This window comes from Amaranthus tricolor, chromosome 17 (genome assembly GCF_026212465.1).
Source record: "Amaranthus tricolor cultivar Red isolate AtriRed21 chromosome 17, ASM2621246v1, whole genome shotgun sequence".
In the NCBI taxonomy this organism is placed as follows: Eukaryota; Viridiplantae; Streptophyta; class Magnoliopsida; order Caryophyllales; family Amaranthaceae; genus Amaranthus; species Amaranthus tricolor.
Window position 1 is genome coordinate 7,800,824 of NC_080063.1, and position 12,849 is coordinate 7,813,672.

At 30.4% G+C, this 12,849-nt stretch overlaps 1 protein-coding gene across 2 annotated transcripts; it reads right to left on the reverse strand.

The window, feature by feature from the left end:
• Positions 1–3,431: 3,431 nt before the first annotated feature.
• On the reverse strand, positions 3,432–8,362 carry LOC130804512 (protein FAR-RED-ELONGATED HYPOCOTYL 1-LIKE). 2 transcript variants are annotated; one of them, XM_057668971.1, is made up of 3 exons: positions 7,534–8,065; positions 5,766–6,379; positions 3,432–5,228 (listed from the first exon to the last, which is right to left on the reverse strand). In XM_057668971.1, exons 2-3 carry the CDS (start codon positions 6,355–6,357, stop codon positions 5,155–5,157), a joined length of 666 nt encoding a protein of 221 aa, XP_057524954.1. In that variant the 5' UTR covers positions 6,358–6,379; positions 7,534–8,065; the 3' UTR covers positions 3,432–5,154. The 2 variants fall into 2 exon arrangements, with proteins under 2 accessions (XP_057524954.1, XP_057524953.1); XM_057668970.1 differs by lacking the exon at positions 7,534–8,065 and adding an exon at positions 8,136–8,362 and having other exon boundaries at positions 3,834–5,228.
• Between the last annotated feature and the right edge of the window lie 4,487 nt (positions 8,363–12,849).

Genomic DNA, 12,849 nt, shown 5'->3' on the forward strand with positions numbered 1-12,849 from the left:
TTATATTTAAAATATAATATTTAAATTAAATTATATATTCTCAAACACAACCTAATATTATTGATTAAGAATTACCAACATGACAGTGGATAATCTTTTTATAATTTATCATAAAAACTACCTATAAATAATTTTAGATCAATTACGAATTTACAATTTAAAACGTCTCTAGAGTACTTATTTGAATTTATAATAGGTCTGTTTGGCGCAGAGTAGTTGTGTGCAGATAGCTATAGTTTTATGTGGTTGTAGTTGTACAATTATAAATGTTAGATATTTCACTGTCTAATTAGTTGTAATATTATTCGAAAAAATTAGCAATTATAATATTTGTTGGAATATAATTATTGAGAAAAATGCAAAAAAACATCTTAAAGCACTACTTTTAATTTTAAAAACTATAAGTTGTAATATTTTGAAAATAATTAACTATTTAAATTGCTATGTCAAACACAACCAACATTATTGTTATGGCAAACTCACTTGCTGATGATATGAGGCTGCACAAGTTTTCTTGTTCCGAAACGCTAAATTTACTAATGATGGTTTGATTATTATTAGGAAAAATTACCTAGGATATATAATTCAACTTATTCATTATTTTTCTATAATAATTCTATTTATTGATTAATCATGAATAATTTTAATTTTAAGGGGTATTTTCCTATAGTAAACCCGATGACCAAGATAAATTAAAATAAAATGTCTAAAAAAAGTTTAAAAAAATTAGGATTTTTTTATTATTTAGAATTTTTTATGTAAATTTTTAAAATTTTTCTTTGATTTTAAATTAATTTTCCAATTACTTTTTTGGTGAATTACTTACTATAGCAGGGCATCAGGTTACCCAAGTTTACTCTAGGGAAATACCCCTTAAAGTTGGGATTATTCATGGTTAATCAATAAGTGGGATTATTGTAGGAAAATCGTGAAAAAGTTGGATTATTCTTGGTAATTTTTCCTTATTATTATTGGTGCATTCTTAACATAAAAGATTAACATAATGAATCATATAAAGAATTAACAGTCCGTTGATACTCGATACTAAATGGAGAAAATGTGAATGATTTGTAATATAAATTTTTATGATATATATCATGTCATTCTCATGGTAATAATGAAAATTTAGTCATAAAAAAAATTTTCTTCGCAATTCTCCATCACCACCTAACACCATATGTTCACATTGAAATGCATTGGAATGAATTTTGTAATAAAATGAGATTGTTTAATGAATATAATCATGACCATTAAACTAGTCAAGAGATAATCTTACCAAGATTACACTAATTTTTCATTATCATTCTCACCTTTTATTACCGATTACCAAACCATGCAAAATTACCAAAGTATGATCCCTTAACTCTAAAAATCTAATCGTCTTATAAATCGTTCTTGTAATGTTAGATCTTATCGTCAAACAAAATAAAAAAAAATGTAAAAAAAAACATTTATATTTATTTGATTGTTAATATTAAATGGTGAATATGATAATGAAAATTTAAGCTAATTTAGCTAGAAATATAATATAAAATTCATGCAAGTTGTATTTCATGTCTTAATTTGGTTCATATTAGTGATCTCCTTGTACATCCATTCACCCCTTCGCCTCTAAAGTGAATGGTGGATTTTAGTAAAAACATCAAATAAAGGACACTTGAAATATGATATTGCCAACAATTTCTAATAATTTGTCCATTTTTATTTTTATAACAGTTTTGAAAGTGTATTTGAAACCTTAATATTTTTTTTAAAAAAATCAAAAATATATCATAATAAATACAGGCTCTTTCTTGACATATCGTCTTTTTTAAAGACGGCTCTCAAGAGTCTATCCACTTTCCTTCTTTAGTAAATATCTAAGTTTGAAAAAAAAACTGTTGTTTAAAAAAAATTGCTATTTTAAAAAAAAACTGTAGAAAATTGATTTCTTTTTGGAAGATAAAAAGTTTTCTGATTAATTGTCTATTCCCAAGCAAAATAAAACATCATTTAGTAATAAGTCAGATTTTTTCATTTTTTTTAAAAAAATTAAGGTTCATCAATGATGGAAAAAAGTGATGTTAAAGATGACAATTATGACTAATTTTTATGATTTGGGGTTAACATAATAAATTTGGGGTTATAACATGATATATTTGAGGTTATAATATAATATATTTGTAGTTATAACGTAATATATTTGGTGTTATAACTCAATATTAAAACTTCATATATTTGAGGTTTTATGGCATAATGTATTTGCTTGTATTATTATAATATCAGTTTGTAGTATTATAACACAAATATATACTGTTACAAACTTAAATCCATTACGTTATAACCATAATTATATATTTTGTTATAATTCCAACTATGTTTTATAATTTCAAATATATTATGGTTATAACCCCAAATATATTATATTATAATTACAAATATATTATATTATAACTCCCAATATAGTATGTTATAACCAAAATTGCTTTTATTAATTTCTCCCGAACAGTAGACATTGTTGTCTTCTTCAACATCACTATTTACACCATTAACTTAATTTAAAAAAAATTAGAAAATTGTAAATCCAACTAATATATAACACAATCAACCCAAAAAAAAATGAAAATGAAAGCTTTAAAAACGAAAATGATAAAATATAAATACATAACTTTGATGGTTTTGCAAATGTTGAAGATGATAAATAGAGAATAAACAACAATGGAGTTTGAGAGAGGAAAATGGAGATTGAAAACCACAAATGGAGTTTGAGAGAGGAAGATGAATAATTTTGTCAGACAGCAGAAAAAGGAAAACTGAAAATGGAAATTAAAAAGCATTATTTAAAAATTTTAGTTATTTTTTTTAAATTTAAAAATTGGGCTGGCGCAAACTTGAGACGTCTTTGTAAAGACGGTCTCAAGTAAGAATTTGTGTAATAAATATATATTAAAATTTTATATAATGTAATTAATCTAATAAGAACTTATATGAATATAATTATACACATGTATAACCACGAAAAAAACTATGTTTTAAGTTGCTTTTGTAAGAGCATATAATATATATATCCTAGATCCTCAGCCATTAACTTAAGCTTTTATAAGCTTATTTTCTCATTAAATAAAATATTTCAAAATAAATACACTTTAAGAGTCGAAAAGCGTATATATCACGCATAATGACAATTTTAACTTTCAATACTTATTTATTCGAAATTTAGTTTGAAAAAATTAAAATATTATTGTTATACTTGATATTTTATAAGTATTAATATTTTATAATTATTAATATGAAATTGGTAAGTGAGTTCTAGAACTAAATTGAAATATAAATTAATCTCATGAGAAACTGTCTCAAAGAGACGTATCTCAAGCCTAACCCATTAAAAATTAATGTGTACTTACCGTATTCTCAATACATACTTACATTATTCTTATTACTTAGTCTCTCACAAGAATTTATGTTGAAATATATGACATGTTATTTATCACTAATGTGATGGGCGAAATGGCACATAAAGGGACTTAGAGGTGCTTACTCGAGACATTGGATCGATTTCGGATCAAATGTTCAAGTCGATTCAAAATTGTCCACTTTGGTCTTTACATAATTACTAATATATTTTTGATGTAGAGTCAAATCGAATTTGATTATAAGACCAGGTAAAATCAAATAATTGGGTCTATTTTGAAGTTTAACACCTCTAGACCACTTAATATTTCAACTAATTTAAGCCCTTTTTTTAAAAAAAAAATAATTCATTGATAAAAATGTTATACGACATCTATAACAGAATAACAATCGATCAAATACAAAATAACTTTTATCAAAAAAATTCTATATAGAAAAAGTCACGATCATTATAAAAGAGATTTAACACTAAAGTCTTCCCTCTTTCACATCGCTGCTTGATACAATTGACTGTACTAGCCGCATTGATACTTGTGATGACGTTATAGTAACCCCAAAACAAATAATAGAGGCTAGGATTTTTTATTTTTTTTAGTTAACTTTCAACAAACTTAAGCCTTTGTCAATGCCTGATTATGGACACTTAGCTTATTTATGTTCCCATTGATGCCTAATTATGGACACTAAGCTCTTAATTATGCTCCCATTCAAATTAAATAATTCCGCCTTTTAGTTTAGAGAACCTACTAAGTAGTAACACATGTGACATGGGACTTACTTGATCGTTGATACTAATCCATGCTTTTGTTATCTTAAGGGCCTGAATCTTGAATCTGAATTTTTGAATTAAATAAAGTTTTAATAAAATTAAATAAATAAACATTCCTGAAACTATATCCTAAAATAAGCGTTTTCTTTGTTCAAATCATTGATTAAAAGTGAAAAAGAGAAAAGTTGATCAAAAAGTCGATCAAAAAGTCGAGTAAAATTTTATTCTCTATTACTAACTCTTTGTTCGTTGCTAGTAACAACGAACAAAACCTGACCAGAGGCATATTGAGAAATAATTTTTAAAATGCTTTTTTTTTTATTAAAAAATTATTTATTTCAAAAGCTTCTTTGCAGCCTCATGATATGAAACACACAAGATACTCACTTGCCATCGACCATTAAGCAAGTTTTTGGGTTGCCCAAGTAAACTTGACTCGATGTTCGATCACGTATGTGTTCAGCTTCTGATTAACCTTGACGCGCTACTTAAGCACACAGGTCATGAATTAGGCTACGGCTGCCAATCAACCTCTACCCGCTGCTCTAATACCATATAGAAAGCTATAATCCTTGAATATTATTAATGATTAAGAGGCCCCAGGGTATGTTATATACTCTAACACGCCCCCTCACACGAGAGCCCATTGGGCAAGATGTGTGGATGCGCATAAGCGCTAAATATTCCACTTTAAATGAGGGGTGGTTGAGATTCGAACCCATAACCTTTTGTCATGTTGGCTTCTAATAACATGTCAAGGAACCAATTCAACCAAAACCTTAAGCTGATGATTGAGGCTCCAAGATATGTTATATACACTGACAAATATCAAACTCTAAAGAGCAACAGATAATATAGAATGAGAAATGATATATAGTTTAGCTAAAAGGAATTAAGGGCAATTCAAATTGCGATGTATTATTGATATATACAAATTCATGCACTAGTTGAATTGAACATAACATGAATGCATATAAGAGAAAACTCGAATTCGCTTACAACATAAGTGTTGAAAAGTACTGCTCAAATTCTTGATCAATTGTTGGTTTGCGTCTCGCCATTTGAGCTTCTGCATCCAAAAGCGAGCAATTTAATATAAAAAGATTTTAGGTATTCCACAAATATTAAGACGGTTTGTCCAATATGATGAATTAAAGATGATATGCACACTTTATAAGCTATTGAACCCCTTCCTCATTGTCATATGTGTTTGGGAAGTTATCTCCTTGCTTATGTATTGTGGTGCAACTTGTGTTAATAAGTCCAGCTTGTCAAGGTTTTCTTGACCTTGTATCAGAGTTTAAGCTGATCGTTAAAGCCCCATAATATGTTATATACTCTAACATGATATCAGAAGCCAAAGTAATAATAGGTCACGAGATGAATTTGAATCTCAATCACCCTTCGTTTAAAGTGAAATATTCAGCACCAGGTATGAGAAGAGTATATGTTGTATTTACAATTCTAAACCTAAAGGCGCGCGTTAGAGTATATAACATATCCTGGAGACTCAACCTACAGCACAAACTCACACAAATGTGATTTTCCAGGAGTAGCAATTGGTTATAAAATTGTAAAACTAAATTAGTTTACAAGACAAGTTTACCTTGATCTGCATTCCAATTCTCTGAAGACAGCATAAACAATGTTGTGTTCACCCCACTAGAGTTTAGGAACTCTCCAAGCTCATCAGCAGTCTGTTTGCTGTCCTTGCAATGATGTGCACTAATACACTCCTCGAGACAATCATCATCGAAATCTTGCCACCCAAACGCGGTGTTATGTTGATGAGGAAATTTACCTTCTTTCAAAGCACTAGAATCTCCTTTGTCGCGCATAATTTTACTCTCCACAGAAAACGGGTCATTTTCATTTCTGAATGTAGCCGATCTTGAATTCGTCCAGGACGTAGAAGCCTCATCGTGTGAATTCGTCTTTGTAAAAAACGATGCATCATCAAATACGACTTCAGTTGACGACTGTGAATCTCCGTGAACGCTATTGCTATCTTGAGTTGATTCTACTAGTGTATCGACTATTTCCTCGTCCTCTGCATACACAGTTTTCAGGAATAACGAGTTGCATTCAGATCCTACAGCTGCATCACAACATATATGCTTTGCGACAGGATGACCCAAGTCTTCAGCAACTGCGACAAACAGTTTTCGCTTCTTCAAGTTGGAGGCATCGGATTTCATTTTCTTTGTTTGATGGATGACACTGAATAAAAGGAACAAAAATTTCCATTAACCGGTTAATATCAGTTCTGCACAAGAGAAGTACTTATATCATAGGACGACATGTACTGCATCATAAGTACACGTAAATATTTCCAACGACAGGAGCGCAATAAATGAAAACAAAAAGAAGGTATGCCACTGTTAGAGTATATAACATATTTTAGGGCCTCAACCATCAACTTAAGCTTTTGGTTGAGACCCCGGAATATGTTATAAACTCTAACAGCCACATTAATGCATTGTCTGTTATCATATCGTTTATTCAGATGATGTGTGTTGCATGAAGGCAATGGAAACAGCAAAGCACAAGCGTCATACTAATTTTGGCTTGTCAAATTCCTACTGAAGCATGATTTTCTCGCATTGAAAGGGAATTCCTACAAAGATTTGAATTTATATGTAGCTTTCTCAATTCTATGAGTCACATCTTGTTAAATGTCCTTACTACTCCAAAATATAGACCTAAGGTATTTAAAGCATTCACTTGAAACATTTCTTTCTCTACTAACTTTATAGTGACTCTCATTATTTCGTTTGTGCTAAAATCACACTTTACATGCTGTGTCTTGCTCCGACTTAAATTGACACCTTGTGACTCCAATTATTGTCTTTGTCGTTTTAACTTAACATTTACCCTCTGTAGTCTAATTTACCAAAACATTATCTTCAGCAAACAAGATGCATCAAGACCTGTCTTCTTATATCGATCGAGTTATTTCATCTAGACCAATCTGATTAAACTATATAAAATTCAATGTGAAAATAAGATGATTTTGAACCGAATAGAAACCTTTGACCCGAAATCAATCCGATAATCTAAATGAACACCTCTACGCCAGAATATAGAACCACACATTTAAAATGATAGATCAAAGACAATACTTCATAGAATATAAAATAATCTTTGAATCAAAACCATCAACTAACATTTTCTTGTTGAGACGGTTCCTTTACATGGTAAGGGACTCATAGCGGCCACCCAGAAAGAAAAAAAATGGGTCTAAGGATGTGCGATTCAACTAATGATCTAATTTTACTAGTTTACGGATCAAATCAATCCATACAATGATTAAGAGCAAGAAAAGTAAGTAGCTCACTAAAGAAGTACACAGATCATATGGAATTATCACTTACCTACAGTGATTTTTCTTTTGTCACCTATCCCATCCCAAATCAGGAAATGTCAAAAATGGCCAGTCTCTGATTAAAGTTAACTCTCAATATTTTATTGAATTTAGACTTATTTTGAATGGTAGAATATATGGAAATAAGAGGGGATCTTAGGCATCATTTTTAATCTATCGATATGAGATTTTCCCACGCTTAAAAAGTTCACTAGATGTGCATATAGATGAACAGATACCATCAAAAAAATCAAGCAAGAGATATTTTAAGAGAATTTGGCAGCATGAATTGAAATATGATTAACTTTTAGAAATAGTACAAAAAAAGTAGATGCTAACTAAAATATGATAAAAGTAGCAAAAACTTTTTATATAGTGGAAATTGACAAAAGCAAATTTCTAATTTTTTAGAGGAATCATCTTCCATAGCTTGAAGAATTAACTAAGTTCTGCAAATCCTAATAGAAACCCATCAAAATAATTGTAAGAAAAACAATAATTGACAATAATTCAATGAATGAAATAATAATAATAATAATAATAATAATAATAATAATAATAATAATAATAATAATAATAAAGAAGAAGATGATAGAGATTAGAAGAAATAACCTTGTAAAGAAAAGTGGGTAGATGCAAAAATGGATCTAAGAGTAGCAAAATGGAATAACAAGGAAAAAGTTAGGCGGTTGATTCATGGCTGAGCTATAACAGGGTAAGCACTAAGCAGAAATGAGAAGAATGTGAAAGGATCAGGGATGGGATGTAGCATGTAGCAAACCCAGTTAATGGAAACAGATAAGTACCTTATATTCTATTCTATAAGTAGAAAGTTAAAGTTGACGCCTTGGGGATGTTTGGTTGTTGTTTATGTAACATTTTTTTTATTGAGAAATTAGCGTGAATAATATTCATTATATTTTACTTTTTATGTAATTATTAAACTTACGCATATAAAAATTATAAAAACTTAATATTATGAAAGTATGCGATTAGATAATTCAAATAAGATTTCACTTGATTATATTTTTTGTTACACAATAGTCGCAATATATAAAATATGCTTGAACGATAAATTGTGTCAAAAACCGTTATGTAGCGGGTATTTCAGAACAAAGGACGCATACTTTTTGTTAATTTTTCCAAAATAATACCAATTTTTGATTAACCACGAATAATATCAATCTAGGGGTGCTTTTTCTTATAATGATACCAATTTTAGTTTATTAGCTAATTTACCAATTTTTTGTCATATAGTCTCTTATAGTTTGATTTTTAACTTGTTAGGGATATTTTAGAAAAACACTCCTAACTCGGTATTATTTATGGTTAATTAAAAATTGGTATTATTCCTGATAATTTTTCTATTTTTAGCATTTTTTATTTTTTAACAAATTGTATATTTAAACACTTAACATATACTATATTAATTTTTAGACTTTGTGCAATCGGTCGAACATGTTCAATACGCATACATCCAAAAGGAGGGCATATTTTAACGTGATGCGTGGGCGTGGCAGACATGATGGGCTTTGGGCATTAAACAATTGAACAACTCCGTCAGATTAGCCTAGGAAAGGGAAAGATTTTCAGGAGGGGATGGGTATCGGGTGCACCAAATGGATAAGTTCCTTGTTTTACATTATGTTACATCAAAACCATCGGATTCTTCTTACCTTTCTTATCAACATTATTAGATAGACTTATGTTTCCTCCGTTAAATTCATTAACCTTGTTATATTTGATTTTTATACAATATAATATATTATTTTAATTATTTTTATATTGAATTATTAGATGGAATTATGTTTTCTCCGTTAAAAAGTTTATATTAAGAAAGCATGTGATTAGACGATTTAAATAAGATCCCACTCAACTGTATTTTTTTTCGCACATTAATAGCGAAATACTTCTATAAAATAATCTTAAACAATAAATAGAGTCAATAATCGTAATGTAACATGTGTTTCATAACGGAGGAAGTACTTTACAAAAATTATAAACTTAATATTATAAAATTTAATATTATGAAAATATGTGACGGCGCAAATGAAATAAGTTATCACATGACTGCATATTTCTCGTATGAGAGCCGCAATATGTAAAATACTAGAGAATGATAAACATATAAAAGTTGGTTTGAATGCAAGAACAGAGGATGAATTTATATTGGTTTGTCCTTTGAGATTTGCTATATTTTAATTCTTAGTCGTAACCCACACTAAACACAGTTAAATTTTTATCTCTTATAAACATTTCTCTTATTTTCACATGTAAAGTCATTTCTTGGAATTCTCAAAACATATAGGGGTGTTTTGCAAGTGGTGGATAACTGATAGCTAATAGTTGATAGCCGATTACAATACCAACTGATTTAATTAACTGGTTTGACCAATTAATTTTGAACTCGCTGCTATGAGTAGCTTATTTAAAAACAACTTATTCATATCAATAAGTTGCTCAACCAGCTAGTTTACTAAATATTAGAATTGACTGATTTGACCTTTCAATCTCTATTTATATTAAACTAAGCTAAAATTCAATAAGGTAGTGTTTGGAAACATTCATTTCATTTCAAATTGTAGATTTCAATTATGAAATCATGAATGAAGAATTTTAAAATAACAAGGTTTAAAAAGTCATTTTAAAATTCTCATCTTTAACCACTTTTATAATAATTGTGGATTTGACTCAAATCCAAAATTGAATTTTTTTATTAGCCAAACGCTAAATTTAAATCAAATCCTTATTTTCAAATGAAATCATCATTACCAAACATAGCATAAACCATTTTGCCAAACATAGCATAAACCATTTTATGTGACTTAGTCATTTTTATATTTTATAAAATTTATCCAAAATTCAGTCGAGATCCCCACCTTCGAATTTAGCTGAGACCTCCACACACAGCTCTAAAACTCACAACCACTCTCGAACTTATCCCTAAACCACCACACACTGTAACAACCCGACTTACCGTTGACTGAGTAAACAGGGTCATCACGGGGTTCATTTCCCCAAGAAACTGAAATCACACTTTCAAAACTTGAGTAAAGGGATCACCAGCTCTTTAACGTAACTAACTCAGCTATATCTCAAAAGAAACATCTAACTAAAGCAAAGGATAATTATACAATTCTCTACAAGTCCTATATAACCAACACAGCCAAATCAAATTTACATTTATCCAAAATCCTAATACAAAACTACAAATTCCTAAGTGCTCAGCTCAATATACATCCTTGGAACCTCTAATTACCTCCGCTAATCCATTATTCCCGACTGGTTCCGATCGGTAGACAAACTAAAAGTTGGAGACAACAGAAGGTCAGATTAAACTGAATGAGAAGTAACAATCCAAAACAACAAAACACAGTAATTCAAATCATAGGTTTAAAAGCAACATAAGTTTCCTAGATCTATGTGCGCACAAGGAGTCTAGTTTGAGAGGCGCCCCATAGCTCTAAGACTATGTCGCTCTCGGGTGAAGCTAGTTAATATCTGAATGACAATTCGCTTCAAAAACAGGGAGTAGGGAACAATGTTCCTCAACTCCGTCAATGACCAGCTCGCAAGTCCGATCCATTGACCATATCATAATATCAACATAAGCATTCACAACAACATTTGTCTCAACAGTTTTCAATTTCAAAAGAGCTTTAGTAAAAAGTTTATTTTTAAGAATGTAGTCTGGCCAGACCCTTTAAGGAACTGCTACTACTCACCAAAAAGAACGCTTCAAGAAGCTAAGTCTGGTACTCTGCGATCACTAGAAGGGCTCCTCGATAATGTCGCCTCCTAAAGCATAACCAATATAGCATCACAACAAAGCATACGATACTACAACTAGGTTCATATAGCTCATTGCATCTCATCCTAAGAATGCATCTTAGTTCCATCTTCTATTTTAATATTTCTCATTTCAGAGATTGTGCAAGTCCTAACTCCAACCCTCAATATCATCAAAATAAATAACCTTGCTTTAGTCTAGCTTATATTCTTGTAAAGATTATACGTCTCCACAATTCCCTTTGTATTCCAATTCAGACACTTCCATGTTCATCTAAACTCAAAACCAAGAAACTAAACAAGATTAACAAACTATCCAAAAGAAAGATTCAGCTAGTTTATCCATTCAACTAATAATTTCCACACGAACCCTAGATACCTTCAATAACAACCAATCAATCAACATTTTACCATTACCATAATTTGAAAAGGTTAATATTACATCCAAGAACACCGAACTAACCACAACTAAATCATTTGAATAATCTACTACTAAAATCATAGCCCACTCTTAAATTCTCATCATCACATAACTCACTAATAACACATAGGAATTAAGAGGATTCGTACGCCATCAATCGAAAGGGAATCCATTGATTCATTCTATGAAACGAAGGCAAGCAAGGAAGATTTGCGGTGTCTCTTGCGAAAACCAAATGTAAAAGATGATTAAGGTTTGATTTGCCCTAATGTGCGGAAAAGAAAGGATTTATGCCCTAAATTTCGAAATTTCTGGGAGAAGAAGTGAGAGTTTGTGTGTCGCAGCCTATAGGAATCAAAGAGGGTGAGGAATGGTTAGATTACCTTTTGAAAAATCAGAGAAGTGCCGCCATTGTTGAGGTTCGAAAGAAAGCTTCAAGAATGAGGACTGTGGAAAGCTTAAAGAATGAGGATTGTGATTAGGTTGATGCTTAGGTTCAATGTCGTGAGAGAGAGGGGAAATTTTTGGGTATTTTAATCAAAATAAAAGAAAAGGAAAAGAGGAAAGAAATTAAATTGAGAATGTTCATGTCATGTGTATTTAAGATCATTCTCGCACTGATAATTCTCTTAAACTTATTCGTATTAAAATATTAATTTCCCAAATGTTACACACACAAACCTAGATTCCACCCACCCTTGGATTTAGCGGAGAACCACCACGTGCTACCCATATAATTCACCACTTTACCCTAAAACCACAACACGCAACCCTAAATGGGAGTGCAGGGCCGTCCTGTTAATTTTTGGGCCCCATAGCAAAATATAAAGAGTATCCCTAAAAACTTAAGGCCTAACATACAATATAGTACATCTTTTGTTTTTTATTGTTGATATTTCAACTACTAATAAAAAAACACTAATAACCCATATTATTTAGCAAAAACTGTAAGTTATTTCTAACTTTAATTAAAATTAATATCACTCATATACATAAAAAGTTTTTTGGGCCCAAAAAATTTGAGGCTCTAAACAATAGCCCGCTTTATCCTTGCTAATCGACAATCATGTGAGAGTAGTTGGTTTGAACTCTAGTGGAGACAGAGTTGTGGTGTGA

What these genes read in the sequence shown, in the direction of transcription:
- LOC130804512 (XM_057668971.1), bottom strand. Translation starts at nt 6,357, where the DNA reads ATGAAATCCGATGCCTCCAACTTGAAGAAGCGAAAACTGTTTGTCGCA. An exon ending in GAATTGGAATGCAGATCAAG is followed by an intron (nt 5,229 to 5,765) that starts GTAAACTTGTCT and finishes TTTTGGATGCAG; the next exon opens with AAGCTCAAATGGCGAGACGC.